This window comes from Canis aureus, chromosome 23, assembly GCF_053574225.1.
Source record: "Canis aureus isolate CA01 chromosome 23, VMU_Caureus_v.1.0, whole genome shotgun sequence".
NCBI lineage: Eukaryota > Metazoa > Chordata > Mammalia > Carnivora > Canidae > Canis > Canis aureus.
Genome location: NC_135633.1, coordinates 30,430,842 through 30,449,607, shown reverse-complemented (window position 1 = coordinate 30,449,607; position 18,766 = coordinate 30,430,842). Strand labels below are relative to the sequence as shown.

The window sequence follows — 18,766 nt, the reverse complement described above, 5'->3', positions numbered from 1 at the left end:
CTTTGAATCTTACCAGATAGAGGGAAAGGAGTCATGGCAATTCCGAAGTGGAAGATGCCAGGATAGCAGGAAAAGAGCCCTATCAACTGAAAGGGGCTTCACCTTGATGCCAGCAGTCTGACCAAGACTCTGACTCCTTTTCTCAGAAAATCCAGCCAGGCATGAAGAGATCTCAACATTATCTTAAAATGACTCTTACTATTTTGTGACTTGTCTATTGCCATCAAGTACTTTTCAAGATCAATTCTCCTTGGAATTTGGCAGGTTTTGTAAATAGTGACTCTGGTATATTTCTTGTCTACCCATTGGATTTATTTGTACTGTGATTATATTATTAAATTTTTACTCTATACTGACCAGAAAAGAATGTTTATTACAATTTAATTTCCTTCTTCAGTGGAGGCAATGTTCACTGCAATGTGTGAATGCCAGGCTTTGCATCCTGATCCTGAGGATGAAGATTCAGATGATTACGATGGAGAAGAATATGATGTGGAAGCACATGGTTAGTGAAACAGATTTTTTTTTAATGTGTGTATGTTTCATTTTAAGCATTTATTTGTACTAAGGGTATGGGATTATAGTTCTTTATATCTCTGTATTAAATACCCATATAGTGTGGTTATTAATAAAATTGAATGGCACAATCCATGTTTAAGCCAAACTGGAAAAATGGATGGGCTTTCCAAGCTTTAGGGTAAAAAGTATGTATTATTGGAGGCAGAAAATGGATAGAGATAAATGGAAGGGAAAAAAAAACAGTAGATGGGAAAATGGGTGGTTGGGAGTGTCTTTTAAGTTGATGCAGCTGCTCCCAGAGAACAAGCCTCCACCACTTGAAACCTTTATCATCATTTATCATCCTTACCTAACATATTCCTTCAAACAACTCACTATCAAAGTCATTTTCTCCCCCCAGAACCATACTTCATTTATCTAAGATTATTTCTCTTTGCCTCCTCCAGACCAGAATACCATCACTAGCCTGGTAGAGTCTTGTAACTTGAGGTGCCTACTGTTCTCTTTTCTTTTTCCCACTGCTCTCATGTCCACCAGTCTGCCTTTCCAAAGTCCTTTCCTCCATATGTACCTACTTCCTGGCCTGAGACAAACTCCGTTCTGGAATTATCATATATCTAAATACATTTTTATTGTCGCTGAGATTTTTGAATGATTCTTTTTAACCTTTTTTACATTTAACAGAATTTCTGAGTTTTTAAAAGGAGCAGCATATATTTTAATACAGAGAAAAGCATCAGTACAAATTAGTATGAAATCAGTTTACACTCACCTGTCAATTCCCACTTTGGGATAACATAAGACTTCCTGGGCTTAGGAACACCCTCTTTTCCTTCTAGTCCCCTGGACATTTGATTTTTTGAGAATTGCTATTTTCTGGCTCATTATCTTTTGGAATCTCTTCTCATTCTAGAGGGTAGAGACATTTTCTTTGTATTTTTATTTTCAACAGATGACCTATGTATGTGTATTAAATGAATATTGAAAATATTTTCCTGGAAACCTTTTAAAACTGTACCTTATCTTCAATAAATACATTGTTAATTATCCATGTTTTTCTAATTGCTTTATAATAGCTTAAAAGCATTTTATTTGTTTAGAACAAGGGCAGGGGGACATCCCTACATTTTATACCTATGAAGAAGGATTATCCCATTTAACAGCAGAAGGCCAAGCCACCTTGGAGAGATTAGAAGGAATGCTTTCTCAGTCTGTGAGCAGCCAATATAACATGGCTGGAGTCCGGACAGAAGATTCAATCAGAGATTATGAAGGTGAGTATCCTTTCTTTCAGTGTGAACAAGTCAAATGTTTATTTGGTCAACAAAGGAAGTTATAGAGAGATCGGAATTCTCTTGGAAATTCTTAAGACAGAAAAGTCTCAGAATTAACTCAGTATAGGAAGCAAATCTAGAAATACATAGAATGGGAATTTTCATGGAACTTTTTTTTTCTTTTCTATTTTTTTTTCCTTTTTCCCCCTCAACTACAAAAATAGTAAATGGGCACAGGCAGAGAAGAAATGAAAAATCAAGTGTAGTTATATTTGAAAAACCACTATTAAGTTTTCTGTTACATATCCAGTAATATATTCCACATATGCTTATGTATGTGTATGTGTGTGTGTGTGTGTACATATCAATGCTGCAATTTTTATTTTTATTTTTATTTTTTCAAAGATTTTATTTATTCATGAGAGACACAAAGAGTAGGCAGAGAGAAAAGTAGGCACTCTGCAGGGAGCCGGATGTGGGACTTGATCCCAGGACTCTGGGACCAGGCCTTGAGCCAAAGGCAGATGCTCAACCACTGAGCCACCCAAGCGTCCCTAACATTTTTATTTTTGAAATGAATTCCTACATGATATATGCAAAACTAGAATAGTCAATTGATTAAAAGGACTAGGCAGCATTCAAGAAACTTGGGTTCTTGTTTTGTGGCAAACTTCTGGACCTTAAGCAAGTGGCTTTCAAATTCACTTCAGTTGTCTCTACTTTATAGGCTTCTTATTTCCCCTGTTAGACTGGTTGGCTTTTCTGAGTATCCTGTTTCAACCAGAATGTTCAAGTACTCTTTTTGACTCAGCCTTTACTTTGTATTCCTTGCTCCAGTGCAATGCCGAGTCCCATGGATTTTTCATGTAAATGACTTTCACATTTCCTTGCTATTATTACTGCTCTCATTCAGTCATAGGCTCTTGTCTTCTCACACTAGATTTATAATAGTAATTTTTTGCTTCAGTCATTCCTGCCTCCAACTTATTGTGCCATTAAATCTTCTGAGAATACTCTGTGGTCACCCATATAGGGAAGTCCCCCTCAGTGATTGCCCGATACTCACCATATAAAGTTCTAATTCTGAAGAAACAACCTTGCCTTTGCCCCAGATATCTTCAGTCTTGTTCCTACTTATTTTCAATAGAACACTCAGCTACACTGAGTAGTATACTGAGTGAGTAGCTGAGAACACTCAGCTCTTATGTGCCAGACCTGATTTAATCACATTACACATGTGTACTCACTTAATCCTTCCAAAAACACTCTGTGGTAAATGTTATTACGATCCCTATTTTACAGATGAAGAAACTGAAGCACAGAAAGATCCTGTAACTTGCATAAGGTCAAATAGCTAATAAGTGGTAAGAGGATTAAATGAGCTAATATGCAAAAAAACAATACATCAGGGGAACCCCGGGTGGCTCAGTGGTTTAGTCCCGCCTTCAGCCCAGGGTGTGATCCTGGAGTCTCAGGATCGAGTCCCACGTCGGGCTCCCTGCATGGAGCCTGCTTCTCCCTCTGCCTCTACCTCTGTGTGTGTGTGTGTGTGTGTGTTTCATGAATAAATAAATAAAATCTTTAAAAATTAAAAAAATTAAAAAACAATACATCAGGCCTTATTATAAGCACTTCTTGCACCTTACATGTATTTAATATATACTAGTGTTTTATGTTACTCTAGAGTCTTAACCACTTCTAATTTTTGGAGATGTAGAATGTTGTGTTTTTGGGGTTTTGTTTTTTTGTTTTAAGATTTTATCTATTTATATGAGAGAGAGCACAAGCAAAGGGAACAGAAGGGGAGAGGGGGAAGCAGGCTCTCCACTGAGCATGGAGCCTGATGTAGGGCTCAATCCCAGGACCCTGGGATCATGACCCGAGCTGAAGCCAAATGCTTAATCAACTGAGCCACCCAGGCACCCTGAGGTGCAGAATGTTCTCAAAGAGGGTTACCATAGGTTTTCTTTTTTTTTTTAATTAAAGATTTAATTTATTTGAAAGAGAGCATGCAAGCAGGGAATGGTTCAGAAGGGGAGGAGAGAATCTCAAACACACACTGCAGAGTGTGGAGTCTAACATGGGGCTTGATCTCAGGACACTGAAATCATGACCTGAGCCAAAATCAAAAGTTGGACGCTTAACCACTAAGTCACCAGGCACCCCTAGTTCTTCTTTTATTGGGCATTGTAAGTTTCTGTCATAATGCTGTGATCGGTATCTTCATGCATACGGCATGTTGACCTGGGAACCCTGAAGTCCTGGGATACTTTAATTTGGAAAAGTTTAAGCTTTGGGTCACATTGTTATTCCTTGTGTATCCTCTCCATTTTAAGTCCTGGTTGGTGAGCTTCTAATGTAAAGTGAAATGGCTCAGATGATTTCTAGTGTTCTACCAAACTCTTAGGTGAAAGAATTCAAGATGTTACCTTCTTTTTATTACAGTGATTAACAAGAAAGTGTCCTTGGACGTTGAAAAGCCTTTTCTTTCTACACTGAAGGTTTTTTTTTTAATTGTAAAATTTCTTATTTAATGCTTTATAGCAAATGATTTTAAGATCACAAATACTTTTTGCTAAATGAAATTTGGATTTTTATTCCTATGCCTTATTAGTATTCAAAGAGTTGTCTGTATATGAAACTTTTTTAGCCTATACCACCTTCTAAAGTCCTGAGTACCCATGCCACTTTTTTTTGCCATTTACTTATTTTGTTTGACCTGTGCATTTCTTTTTTTGAAATTTGATTTTATTTTTTAAATTTTTTTAAATAAAGATTATATATTTAAGGTATGATATGCCAGATGATGTTTTCATATACATAGGGAAATATTTACTACAGCCAAGCTAATTAACATATCTATCTCCTCACATAGTTAATGTTTTTTTATGGTGCGAACACCTATGATCTGCTGTCTTGGTAAATTTCAGTCTTTTTGCAGTTTATACACACCCTCTCACAGTTCTTTCTACCCACGAATCCTGCTCCCCATGCTTTAATAAAACCATCTTTTTTGCACTGAAAAAACATCCTATCTCCTTGTGGTATTCAGTGCCTCGTATACTTATTTATGTAAGAAGTGCCTATTGAACTACTCTGGCAGGTATAGAAAATACATCAGTGCCCAAGAGAGATGAGATTACTCTCTTCATATCAATAGCATTCTTGTGTAGAGAAAAATAAATTAACTAATTAGGCAGTTACAGTACATTGTGATACAGCATAAAGTTATAGGGGAAGCTTGAGAAACTAGGGAATGAGGCTGGACTCTTCACCCAACCTGGATAGTTAAATTCAAGCTTCATGGAGTGACATCTGAGCCAAGATCTGAAAGAGGAGTAAAAGTGACCCGGGTGAGGGGGGATTGCATACAGGTTGGAGAGAGAGGCAGGTAATGAGATCAACTATGTGCAGGAGTTCAAAAGACCATTCAACTTTAGGGACTGAAAGTAGTTCATTATGTCTGGAATTCTGAATGTTGAAGAGAAAGTTGTTATAGCAGCAGATAAAAGTGGGGGAGTGAACTGGGTTATATCTTAAAGGAACTTGAAAGCTTTGTTAAAGAACTTCCATGTTAGTGCGTAGGCCAATGAGAATGTGAGGTGAAGAATTTTTAGTTTGATTAGTATTGCAGAAGATGACCCTGGCTATGATGTGGAAAAATGATTGCAGAGGGAAATACTGGAGGAAAGAGAAGAAAAACGCTGTTAAGTAACTTGTGATTTAAATTAAATGAGAGAGATCGTGGCCTACATTTGGTAGTGGCAGTGAATGTCAAAAGTAAGAGGTATCCTTCAGTAAGACTGGAAAGAGACTTTTTTTAAAGTAGGCTCTGCACCTAATGTGGGACTTGAACTCACGACCCTGAGATTAAGAGTCGCATGCTCTACCATCTGAACCAGTCAGGTGCCCCAAGAGAATAATTTCTATGTGGAAAGATGAGTTAACTTTAGAAATGTGTTACATGTGCATGCCCTGCTGCATGTGGAGGTGGTAGAGTGCTAGGGGGCTCAGGCAGAGGCCTGTTGTTGGGCTAAAGAGTTGAGGGGTGAGTGGGAGGTGTGGATATGGAGAAAGCAGCTGTAAACAACTCTTTTCAGAGGGCTTTTTCTTCCTTGTCTTTCCCTACACACACTTTTTTTCCCCTCTATAAAATGAGGAAAATAGATAAGCAAGAACCTCACTCTACTTACTTTGTCTTTTCTCCAAATTATGTTGTCAGCTTTGTGAGGTTAGGACTTTCATACCTTTAAAAATAAAAATAATGAGGTGCCTGGGTGGCTCAGTTAAGCATCTGCCTTCAGCTGATCTCAGGGTCCTGGGGTGGAGCCTTGCATCAGGCTCCCAACTCAGCAGGGAGTCTGCTTCTCCCTCTCCCCTTGTCTCCCCCCCTTTCGCTCATTCTCTCTTTCTCTCAAATAAATAAAATCTTAAAATAGTAATGATGTCACACAGTAAATACCCAGCACAGTTCTGTGAAGAGGGAATAGTTGATGCCCACTACATTTAAAACTTATCTAATGTTCTTTTAGTTTTGAGGTTAAGAATTTATAAAGTAAATGTACAGGTGGCATTTGTTTTCTTGGTTTATTCCTCCTTTTTCATAAGAGAAAGAAATAGCTGTTACCAACAGAGGGCACTAGCTTCTTTCTGGTTGATGTATAGGTTGAACCTCTAGGTATCTGAAGAGCTCAGTAGACTGTTGCTCAGCAGTTGATTTTTTTTTTTTTTTTCAGATGGGATGGAGGTAGACACTACACCAACAGTTGCTGGACAGTTTGAGGATGCAGATGTTGATCACTGAAGATGATTTATGCTGCTGTGGGGTGAGTATTTTCTCCCTTGTCACTGAACTTGAAAAATCACATGAAATAATTAATTTTTATTTTTCTAATTCAGGAGAACTTTGTACAGTTTGCAGTTTGGAAAAATGTTGGTTCTCCATTTCTGAAATTATTGAGACTTATATTTTATTTCCCTCTAAGGAATTAAGGTCTGCAAACAGTGATACTCAAGTTAACATTTACTGAGCGCTTAACCACATGTTAAGCACTGTGCTGGACATCGGGTAATGCTAGGCATTGAGGCATGAAAGAATAAGATTCATCTTCGGTGAGCTCAGAAGATGGACATTCACTCATTCAGAAATGAAGAGCTTCCCTGATTGGCTAGTAGGGAGCAACAGAGCCTGAGATCATGTCCTGCTCTGCTCAAGTCACCTTTTCCCACTTGTGGTGTTTGAAACCTTAACATGTTCAGAAAACACAAAAGCAGAGATTTGCTGCAGCTCACTGCTATTCAATTTAGGGAGGAAGTAGAAGTAATTCTAGATTATATCTAAGCCTTTAATTTAATCATAATCTTTTATCAACTTCCCTCCTTTTGAAAATAATGGACGACCAAGGTCCTGGGCACTTTACTGTTCAAGACCAGTTTGCCAAACTGTAAGTCCATGCACACTTGTCCAAAAGCTATCATTTCCTAAGTTGCTTCATAACTGCGTTCTTGACTGACCTAAGAGTTTGTGGCCAGTTTTCTCTGACACATTCTCTTTGCTTAAAGTTTGTCCCTGACTTTGCTGCATGTTACTCTGAGAATAAATTGTCCTTTGCCAGCTTGAGTATCTCAGCTGTATGTTTGATAATAACTGAAGGTCGTATGGTTAGTTCATACCATCTAGAGCTCTAGGACTAGTTGGCCTTCCATTATGAGCTATAAGATTTTTACTTTGTTAAAATTATTGTCCCTCTTTCCCCGCTCCAGTGCCCTCCTACTTCTGACCTGGTAGCATTTTCTTGAATACTGGCTGTCTTCTAGTCTTTGAGATGTTACTTATGCCCATGTCCTCTTGAAAGCATATGGTAATAGTGTGGCAAGATTTATAGATTTTGGCTTGACTCTTGATTAACTCTTGTAAGTTATCCAGTTAGGTTGTCAGATCCCTCTTTTTATTTCACCAGCATTTATTTCTGTCTTTGGTAGCCATGTAGTTTAAAACCATCATTGTCTCTTTTGCATTTAGCCAAAATTATGTGTTCATATTGCTACAACTGTGTTAGCTTTAATTTTCAGATCTCATTGTTCCAGGTATCAGTACTTCAGTATTATACTGTATGGGAAACCTTTTAGTGCCAACATTGGTCGTCTTCTCTTCTCACTTTCCTACTTACCATATTCTTCATAGCACGTTGATTTTTTTCAGTTCAGTAACACTTAGTGACTTTTATTGAAACTGAAAATATTTTTTGGATCTTCTGGCTTTCATGTATTTCTTCTTGAAAATAAGACTATTCAGAGAATACCCACCACTGTATTAATCAGAAGTGTGAGAAACTCATTTGTTGTGTCACTAATGGTTACATAAATGAGATGTTTCTGCAATTCACTGATGAGAATTCTTAGGATTCCTTATAATGTAATTTTATGGGGAAATAATCATAAAATAGCCACAGACTTTCTAATGAGCTGATGATTTTTCTATTCATTTTATTTTATTATTTTATTTATTTATTCATGAGAGACACAGAGACAGAGAGGCAGAGACACAGGCAGAGGGAGAAGCAGGCTTCATGCAGGGAGCCCGACGTGGGATTCGATCCCTGGTCTCCAGGATCACACCCTGGACTGAAGGCGGTGCTAAACCGCTGAGCTACCAGGGCTGCCCTGTTTTCTATTCATTTTATGCTACAGCTGGAATAGACAGATATTTTATTCATAAAGTTTATACAAATCATTTAAAATTGTTTTTGCCTTTATGGAATGAACAAGGAATAATTAGAGTGTTTATGCAACCATTAATAATTTCAAGATAATGGAACTAGGACCTCTTAGTGCATGAGATGGGGTGAAGTCAAGGCACAGGAGTGGTGGAATCACAGCTCTACCAAATACCGGCTTCTGTGCCTTTGATAAGGCACATAACTTCTTTAATCTTCTGTTTCCTCACCTGAAGATGGGGTTGATAAACTACCTGCCAGGATTGTTCCAAAGACTAAGATATATTGAAGTTCTCTGGCACTCTTGACTAGGCATTCAATAAATAATAGCTATTATTATAAACACTGTAAATCTTTTGTTTTTCAGATTCTGCTCATAACTAGGAAAGGACTAAAGAACTTGGTGCCTCTTCTACTGTGGAGTGGGTGTTGATGAAAGTCTTTTTCCTTCTCCAAAATTTACCTGAACCAGTTCTTTTTTTGAGACAGACTATATACTGAGACAAAAAGTTGTCACCAGCAGAAGAAACTATGACCTTTATTAACAAAGGTGAATTAACTTAACCAAGAGGGTATTTGTAGTTTATCATCTACCCAAAACTTTTGTGTATAGGTATCCTCTGAGTAGGCCTATAGTTCCTGCTTTCACTATATGCATCTTCTGTAACCTGGCAGGCCTATGTGGTGAGAATGCGCAGGTGCTTGAAGACATAGGTAGACTGGATGGGAAGGAAGGAGGCTGAATCTAAGATATATCCTTTAGAGCCTAAGGATTCCCTTACCCCTTAAAAAGAAAGACAAAGAGATCTCAGAGAAATCCTGGCCACTGCTTGTTCTTCACAGGGATTAGGGTCTTTTTACTAATTTGGGATCCAGGTTAATTCATTTAGGCATCTTTAGAGAGCCTCTTGGGAAATATCCTAGCCACATGAAATACCACTAATATGGATGCTTCTGGTTAGCTTTTACTTCTTTCACCATGTTTCACCAGTCTGTTTTGTTATAACCTCTTAGGTTATAGCCTTTAATTTCTAACCTCTTAGGTCAGTTTCCATAACAAATGAAATTGGGATGAAGTCCTCACAGTACTTCAATGATACTTGTTTTGTCTTTGTAATAGTTTAACAAATAAATCTAGGTTTTCTATATTATTGTGCTCTCATTCTTTACTAAAACCATTAATGAAGAAAAAAGTTTTCTTTTAATTAAGGCTGTCAAAAAAACAAGAGTCTTGTTGGTTTTTGTGTGACTTTTGTTGAGAATATGAACATGAAATGATTAAAAATACAGTTAGAGTTTCTGGCAGTTTTTTATAGGGCAAGGATTTAATGCATTCCAAGGGATTTCTGTTTCTTCCACTTGGATCAGGAGTAATTTCTTATCAACTCTGAATTTTTAGTTTTCACAAACATCAGGGTATTTGTAAGGCTGATTTATAATTACAGATTTATACTTGGACCTTCTATACCATAGGACTTTAAAAATATATTTAGAAAAGCTATTCAGAATCACTTGGGTAATTAGTGGCTAAACTTTAGTTTGTGACCACTAAGGCCAGTGTTCTTTTCAGCAGTTTCACTTGGTTTCTGTCATCCCGCTTGGTAGACTGAAAAAAGCTGATTTTCCTTTTTCTGATCAGACTCTCAGAAATACTGATTTGTTTCTATAGGCAAGTAAAAAGGCCATTTGGAAATGGATGAAGTTGACTGAGGTCTTCTCTGTATCACCCATTGTCTTAGGTTCCTTTTTTTTTTTAATATTTTATTTATTTATTCATGAGAGACAGAGGCAGATAACTTCTTTAATCTCCTCTGCAAGGAGCTTGATGTAGGACTCAATCCCAGGACCCTGGGATTACAACCTGAGCCACCCAGGTGCCTCTGACTTGGATTCTTTATATACATTACACATATAATATTCTTAATTGCCTTATGAGGTTAGAGGTGCTTTTATTCCGTTTTAGAGATGAGGAAACTACAGATAGAAGTAAAATAACACATAAGGTCATATAGATAGTGAGCTATGATTTTTAAGCCTGTGCTCCGAAACACCATACACCTTTACCGTTAATCAGCAGTTGAAAGGAAGCAAATTCTCTCTTAACTGTAGGATTTTCAATGGACAATACAGGAAGTTCCCAAATGTATCTGCTGTCAATCTCAGCAGCACTTATTCTATCCTAGACATTTTACCTCTTCTTCAGTAACCAGTCAGGGTATTCTCATAGACCAATCTTAGAAATTCTATTTGGGGCCTTTTTTGAAGTCATACAAACTTGTCCTCATGACTTTTTGGTGAAGCAATAAAGTGCTCTGGTAATATTGAGAAAATATTGAGATTCTGTGACTGTTTCTGTAGGCACTGTTGTGGTCAGCTCATAGTATGGGTAATGCAGTCATCTAAAAAGCATGAGACCAGGCATCTAGTTCTGGCTTGGCAGACAAGGTATTCAAACCTCTCTGGGCCTGTTTCCTCACCTCAAAATTAGGTGACTAGACTAAATGACTTTCAAAGATCCAGCTGTAACATTCTGTAATATTAGTCAGTTGCACCCATTACTTTAAGAAAATAGAAGGTGAAAAAAAAAAAAGAAAAGAAAATAGAAGGTGAAAAGCAATCTCAGGTCAGATGTCTTAAAAATGAAATTCATAATGCTCAGCCAAACCAACATTTCTTGATTCTATTTGAGCTTAATTTAAGTGTTAATTGTAATTGTTTTGCTTCCTATTTCTTGATATAGAGGAAATTTAAAGAAAAGCCATGGACATTTTCCCCCATTTTGTGAGCCATCTAAAATATCCATAAAAGCTAGTGTAGTCATCTGTTCTAAATTCTATCGTTTAAAAAATGGATTTGTAGGGGTGCCTGGCTGGCTCAGTTGGTAGAGCATAGGACTCTTCATCTTGGGGTGGTAAGTTCAAGCCCCACATTGGGTGTAGAGTTTACTGAAAATCTTTAAAAAATAAGAAAATGTATTCATTAAAATGATCCTGGTCAGTTTTCTCCTCTCTCAGATCAGTTAGATATTAATACTTTTCAAATAAGCTTATTAAAAACCTTTGTACATTATGAACTTTGAGATCTTGTTAGGATCTTTGTCAGTACTGGTAAAGATGAGAGATGATGCATAGATGGTCATGGTTTATAGCTCTTTACTTCTAGAAGAAGATAAGTGTGATTACTCATTGTTCAGAGAGATACTAGATTTTTAAGAAAGATCTTATTTATTTCCACAGAGGGAGACTGAGGATAAGAGGAGGGAGAAACAGAGGGAGAGAGAATCCCAGAGACTCAGCTGAGCATGGAGCCAGTTGCTATGCTCAATTCCATTATCCTGAGATCACTACCTGAGCCAAAACCAAGAGTTGGACCCTCAACCGACTGAGCCACCCAGGCACCCTTTTTAAGATTTATTTATTTATTTGAGAGAAGGAGTGCAAGAGCATGAGCAAGGGTAGGGACAGAGGAAGAGAGAATCTCAAGCCTACTCCCTGCTGAGCATGGAGCTTGACAGGGGGTTTTGATCTCAAGACCCATGAGATCATGTCCTAAGCTGAAATCACGAGTTGGACTCTCAAACAACTGAGTTGCCCAAGCACACTGACACTGGATTTTTTAGATAGAATTTTATTTTTCTGCAGGATTTCAGATAACATCCTACTATATAGCCCATTCTTGTGCAAATCCTGTTTGAAAAGTATTTCTAGAATGGATGAATCTATATCAAGATACTCATCCTCAGTGGCTAATATGAAATAATTCTAAGCAAATTCCTTATGAGGATTCTAATACAATTATTGCCATTCCTTGACAAAGGAGCTGAAACAAACATTTTTACTAGCATCTCACTTTGCTTATATATGCATAAGTAAAACCAGTATGTAATATGGAGGACTTCATAATTTCAGATGAGAAGTCAGAAAAACTTTTGGGAGAGCAGTAAACCTAGTCAAAAGTTTTCTTACTAACCATAATTTTAAGACAATAAGGGCACCTGCTTGGCTCAGTAATGGAGTGTGTAACTCTTTTTTTTTTTTTTTTTTTTTTTTTTTAAGATTTTATTTATTCCTGAGAGACACAGGCAGAGGGAGAAGCAGGCTCCATGCAGGGAGCCCGATGTGGGACCCGATCCCGGGACCCCAGGATCACACCCTGGGCCGAAGGCAGGCTCTAAACCACTGAGCCACCCAAGGATCCCCAGAGTGTGTACTCTTGATCTTAGGGTTGTGAGTTTGGGCCCCATGTTGGGTGTAGACTACTTAAAAATAAAATCTTTTAAAAAAAGAAAATAAAATAGAGATGTAGAACCCAGGGTATGGAGGCTAATTCTTAGGACTTTTTAAATTATTACTATGAAAATTATATGAATCACTAATCTACTTGGAACCACAGTGCCTAGAAAATGGCTCAAAAATATTATTACACAACAGTAGTAATTCTTTTCATAACAGAAAAGCTGCAGATAGTGTTAACTCACACTTAGAATATATCTGAGAAATCTGAAATTTAAAAATCTGAGCAATCAAAATAGATGTGAATAAATTTATGCATTTTCCTTATAGGACCTTTTGGCCTTTACTGCAAGTTTCTATTCCTACTCTACAGACAGGTCCAGTATACTTGAATAGCTAGTTCCTAGGCATGCAACAGGTTAGAAAAGGAGAAAGGGATGGTTGTATCAGGCATATCAATAGCAGGAGTAAATAGTTGATAGGATTATGAAGAAAAGCAAATAAAGGTTACCCAAAAATATAGCAGTCTGAGCCTTTATAATGTAATGCAAATATGAGGATAATTCAGCAATTTATATTCGTAAAAGTATGACTAAAATTATCTGCCCAAACTCTGGTCATAAGTAAATCTAAATCTGGCTAATTTAAGCAGAAAAAAAATTGTTAAAACACTATCTGATAGCTCACAAAATGGGTAGGAAAGCAGAATTAACCAGGCTCATAAAAAAGTTCAGGGTGATCTACATAAAATGCTATGATTCTTCTGTTGCGTTTAGATTGATTTCTTAATTGACCCCATGTCTTTGAGTCACCATTATGGTTGGCACTCTTTGTGTTGCTAGGGACAAAAAACAAGAGTTTCTATCCCTTTCAGCTTCTGTAGTGGGAGGGCACTTCCTTTACCCAGATTTTCACAGAGATTACCCCAAATAGAAAGGATGCTTGGCTGTTGGCTTGCAAAAAACATAGCTGTCTGCTACAACCCCAAATCTTAAAAGAATAAAATAAATCAAGATTATATATCATAAAAGTTAAGATTTTTTATAAAAACTGAAGGGCACAGTATTTGTCAAATTAAAATGCAAATATTGTGTGGCCCAGAAACTCCACTTAATGGAATTTATTCTTTTTTTTTTTTTTTGGAATTTATAAATAAATTTGCACATTAGGGAAAGCCATCTATGTAAGGAAATTAATTGGAACTTTATTTGTAAAAGCAAATGGCTTGAGAACAATCTCAATGTCTATAGTTAGGCCTGGGTCAATTGTTTACAGTGTATCTGTATAATAGAGAACTGTTCCTCAAAAAGAATTAGGTAGATCCTTATGTATCCAAGATATGTTAAAAATATTAAGATATTTATATAGAAGAAAAAGGGCTGGAGATTACAGTGGGGATGATGTGTATCATGTGCTTATGTATATATAAAATATCCTTGGAATATCATTGGAAGGTAGTGATAGCTGTTTCTGGGAGAAGTGGGGGACTGAGATAGGAGGGAGACTGAGGTTTTCGCCCATTTCCTGTTTGTATTTTGCTCCACATGTATTATCTAAATACTCTGTGGTATTGAGTTGTATGTTTGGGGTTTTTCTTACTTTTTTTTTTTTTTTTTTTTTTTTCTTTTTAAATGTAAGCTCTATACCCAGTGTGGACTTTGAACTCCTGACTCATGAGATCAAGTGTCCCATGGTCTACTGACTGAGCCAGTCAGGTGTCCCAGCGTTGCATGTTTTTAAACTAATTCATTATTTCAAAACAAAACAAAACACGCTCATTATCTGAATCCTCCAGCTGCTTTTCCTACTTAGCATCCTAAAAGTTTAGCCAAGTTGATACAGGCAGCTCTGTAGCACAGTTCATCCAATCTCTTGATGGGTATTTAAGATTCCAGTTATTCCTTATTAAAGCATGCTGCAGCACATATTCTTGTGTATCTTTAATGCACGTGTGTGCATTTCTCTATGGCAGTACTTTATGCCTACAATAATACATTCTAGCTCTAGCTTTCTAGTACAGTTTTGCTACAATGCATTTTTAAATAACATGTTAACCAGTTCACAGATAGTTGCTAAATAGGGCACTGATGTCAGTATAGCTCAGAAGTCACATTGGTTCATATGTATTTTTTCCTAAAATATGTATTTTTTCCTAAAATTTTTCCTAAAATAAAATTTCCTAAAATTTTTCCTAAAATAAAACTAATATTTTGCACACTCAGTTATCTATAATTTTGTAATAATTAGAGGATGAGATGCCGTTAGGTCTAAACTAGAAAGCTGTGGCATGAATTTGATTGTTTTAATAGGATCACTCAAACAATAGAAACAAATTACTGCAGTAATGGGGGCAAAAGTAAGTAAATGGAGGCTTGGACTAAACTGTGCTAGTAGGCCATAATGCAAAGTATGAAGGCCTACTTACGCTAAAGAAACACATGTTCACAAGCAGCGTTGCTTTAATAGTGAATAACTAGAAATACCCATCAATAGACTGGATAAACTATGCAGTTTGAATTAACTAAAGCTGCATTTATCAAGTTGAGTTATCAGACAACCAGGTAGATATGTCAAATATTAAAGATGGATACGAGTCTGGAATTCAGGACAGTTGTACAAGCGGAAATAAATTTGGCAGTCATTAGGATATAGTTGCTTCAAAGCTACAATACTGGATAAAATTACCAAGTGTGTGACTATAAGTAGAAAAGAGCTCAGAGAACTAAGACCTGGGAAACTATCATTTCATTTGAGGAAAAGAGGAAGAACTAGCAAAAGAAACTGAGAAGCCGGGGATTTTGTGGAAGTGAAGTATTTTCAGGAGGAGAATACAGTCAGTTGTATCAAATGCTGCTGATAGATAATAAGGATGAGAACTTGCTTTAACAATGTGAAAGTAATTGATGGCCTTGGCAAGAATTTGAGTGGAATGGTGGAGCTGAAGCCCTGATAAGAATGCTTCAAGAAGAAACAGGAAGTGGTGCCTTGGTGGCTCAGTTGGTTAAGGGTCAGACTCTTGATTTCGCTCAGGTCATGATCTCAGACTTGTGAGATGGAGCCCCATGTTGGGCTCCACACTGTGTGTGAGTCTGCTTAATTAAGATTCTCTTTCTCCTTCTCCTGTACCTCTCCTCTAAAAAAATAAAGAAACAGGAAAAGGCAAATAGAACTTAAGACTCCCAGCACATCTGCTTAACTTGTATGCATATATTCTCACCTTTTCTCCTGCTGCTATGAATGATCTAGTTTTGCCTCTAGCTGAAACCAACCCCTGTGCACTTGATTCTGTCTTCACTAACCTATTATGAAATACAGACCTGGGAAATCTCCCCTCCCTCTCCTACATCATCAGTTTCCTCTCTGCTGAATCATTCCCCCCAGCATATAAACATGCCAAGATCTTTCCCATCTTAAAAAAAGATTCTTTCTTGACCTAATTTCCACCTTCAGTGGCTGCCCACGTTTTCTTCCCTTTACAGCCAACCTCTGAAAGAACTGTCCTGCTATATATCTCACTGTTTTTCTATTTCAGTTTCAGGTGCAGACAAGGAATAAGCAACTGGGTTTAATCTAGACTGTAGTTAAGCCGTGTGACTATGATGAGATAAAAGAACAAGGGAGTTAAGATTCTCTGCAAGTGTGTAATTTAAGCTGCTTGGAGAGAAGTACTTAAGAGTGAGAGATGTGAAAAGGCAGTGGTATCGGTGGGCAGAAGTTCTCTATGGAGGCTGAAGGATTATTGGAGATGAGTGACTAGAATGAGTGAGCCAGGAGAGGGTAGTGGTTAGGGTTTGAGTTACTGGTAATGACAAGCTTAAGGTTATGACCAAAGTTGTAGCTGAGGCACAATAGAAGAAAAATAAATGAAAAACCTTTCAAGTTCAGCTAGTGAACTGAGAGGCCAAGAAACTGAAAGGATCATCTTCATGGATATTGAAGTCTTCAAGAACTATAACTGGAATGGTATTACAGAGGCTGAGACAGGAACTAAGTTCTTAAAGGACCCCGGGGGAATTGAGGGTACTAATAGGGTAGGTGCTACAGTAAGAAGTACCCAGGTGGCAGATGGCGTGGTGTGCTGACAGGTTTTTAACAGCAGGAGCAAAGGGAAGCAGCCACGAGGAGAGCGAAACCTGTTCCACTTGCAGGTATCAGAGGTGGCATGGAGAAAACAGCTACCATCTCAGAGACCTGTAGGGGAAGCAGTGTCATCTATAGTCTCAAATTCTGACAAGTTTAGAGAGCCAGGTATTTTCATGAATTAATACTTATTTTTCTTAAATACAGAGTCTCATGAAACAGTAATTGAAACACAGTTTCATGGTTGGAAGACCTAGGGAGTGGTAGAGGTATCATTTTAAAGGTAACAGCCTTTATTTTGTGTTGCCATGACAGGATTCAGGCCTAGCATTGCCACATCTTTTGGGTTTTTTCGAGAATCCAGAACTGGATTTTTGTGTGAAAAAGACTACAACACTAGCTTTTTTTATTTACTTATTTTAAAATATTGTGCAGGCCAAATAAACTGTATTTAGCCACTGTCACAATTTTATAAACTGAAGTTTTGTTTTTTTTTTAAATTTTTATTTATTTATGATAGTCACACAGAGAGAGAGAGAAGCAGAGACAGGCAGAGGGAGAAGCAGGCTCCATGCACCGGGAGCCTGACGTGGGATTTGATCCCGGGTCTCCAGGATCACGCCCTGGGTCAAAGGCAGGCGCCAAACCGCTGCGCCACCCAGGGATCCCTAAACTGAGGTTTTTAAAATAGAAACTAGTATTTCTAAGTTCATGAGTCAAAGTCCATGATCCTCAAACTGGCTGGCTTGTTGGGTAGCCTGCCACTGTTCAGTCCACTCGGCTGGTGTAATGGGAGTAACTATCACAAGCTCATCACCAAGCAGCATTTAAATTACCTGACAATTTATCAATTGTTTATTACATAGGTTTTTTTTTTAAGATTTTATTTATTTATTCATGAGAGACACAGAGAGGCAGAGACACAGGCAGAGGGAGAAGCAGGCTCCATGCAGGGAGCCCGATGTGGGACTCAATCCCAGGGCCTCAGGATCACGCCCTGGGCCAAAGGCAGGCGCTAAACCACTGGGCCACCAGGGCTGCCCTATTACATAGATCTGATCTCACCCCATATTTTCTTTATTTTTAAAAGGTTTTATTTATTTATTCATGAGAGACAGAAGCGGGGGGGGGGGGGGTGGAGGCCAGAGACACAGGCAGAGGGAGAAGCAGGCTCCATGCAGAGAGCCCAATGTGGGACTCGATCCCAGGTCTCCAAGATCAGGCCCTGGGCACTAAACCGCTGAGCCACCCGGGCTGCCCTCACCCCATATTTTCTTTATTTTCAGTTCTAACCCTGATAATGGAATTACCTTTGAAGAGAAATACACTTAACCTTATAGCCAGAACTTCTAAATGAAAAGTAGCCTCATAATAATAAAATAAAGCTTCTTATGGAAGAAAACTTAGGCTCTTTAACCCTAACAAGACAAAAAACTAGTTAATTCTTAAATTTTAACATTATAAAATCTTAAATGTTGCTTCAAAATCTGGAACTTTACTTTAATCATAATAATGACCAAGATTTTTTTGTATTGAAATCGAAGTCTAAAGATGGTATTTGAGCCTCAACTGACCTCAGGGTGGCAAACACCTCTGGACTTAGTTTCCTTATCTGTAAAATGAAGATTAAAAATACATGCCTTACCTACTATCTAAGGTAGCTGTTAGGATCAAATGAGAATGTGAAAAGCTTATCTCTTGACTTTGTATGGGTGCTTTGTTTTAGTTCATTAAGTAATAACTTTCTGAAAGCTACTAAGATTGTCTAGTGAAAGAAAATATTTTAGATTATATTTAAAATTTAGGAAACACCTCAAGTATGAGTGGATATATAATATACTTCCAAAAGCAACTTTCCTATTGATAGGTGACACTGCTGATGGTATCACTGTGTGAGGTAGTGGCTGAAATGTACCCTCTCTAGGTCTGTAAGCATGACTGGTCA

At 37.6% G+C, this 18,766-nt stretch overlaps 1 protein-coding gene across 4 annotated transcripts in view; it reads left to right on the top strand.

Moving 5' to 3' along the window:
* CLNS1A (chloride nucleotide-sensitive channel 1A) overlaps positions 1-18,766 on the top strand; it is a 42,406-nt gene that overhangs the window by 13,925 nt on the left and 9,715 nt on the right. For 2 of the 4 annotated variants that reach the window (XM_077867183.1, XM_077867181.1), the window contains exons 4-7: positions 398-505; positions 1,620-1,793; positions 6,530-6,619; positions 8,877-9,660. In XM_077867183.1, coding sequence (XP_077723309.1) covers positions 398-505; positions 1,620-1,793; positions 6,530-6,597 — 350 coding nt within the window. In that variant the 3' untranslated portion in view covers positions 6,598-6,619; positions 8,877-9,660. Of the gene's footprint in view, positions 1-397; positions 506-1,619; positions 1,794-6,529; positions 6,620-8,876; positions 9,661-18,766 lie in introns of those variants that run through there. The other 2 variants (XM_077867184.1, XM_077867182.1) reach the window with 2 other exon arrangements.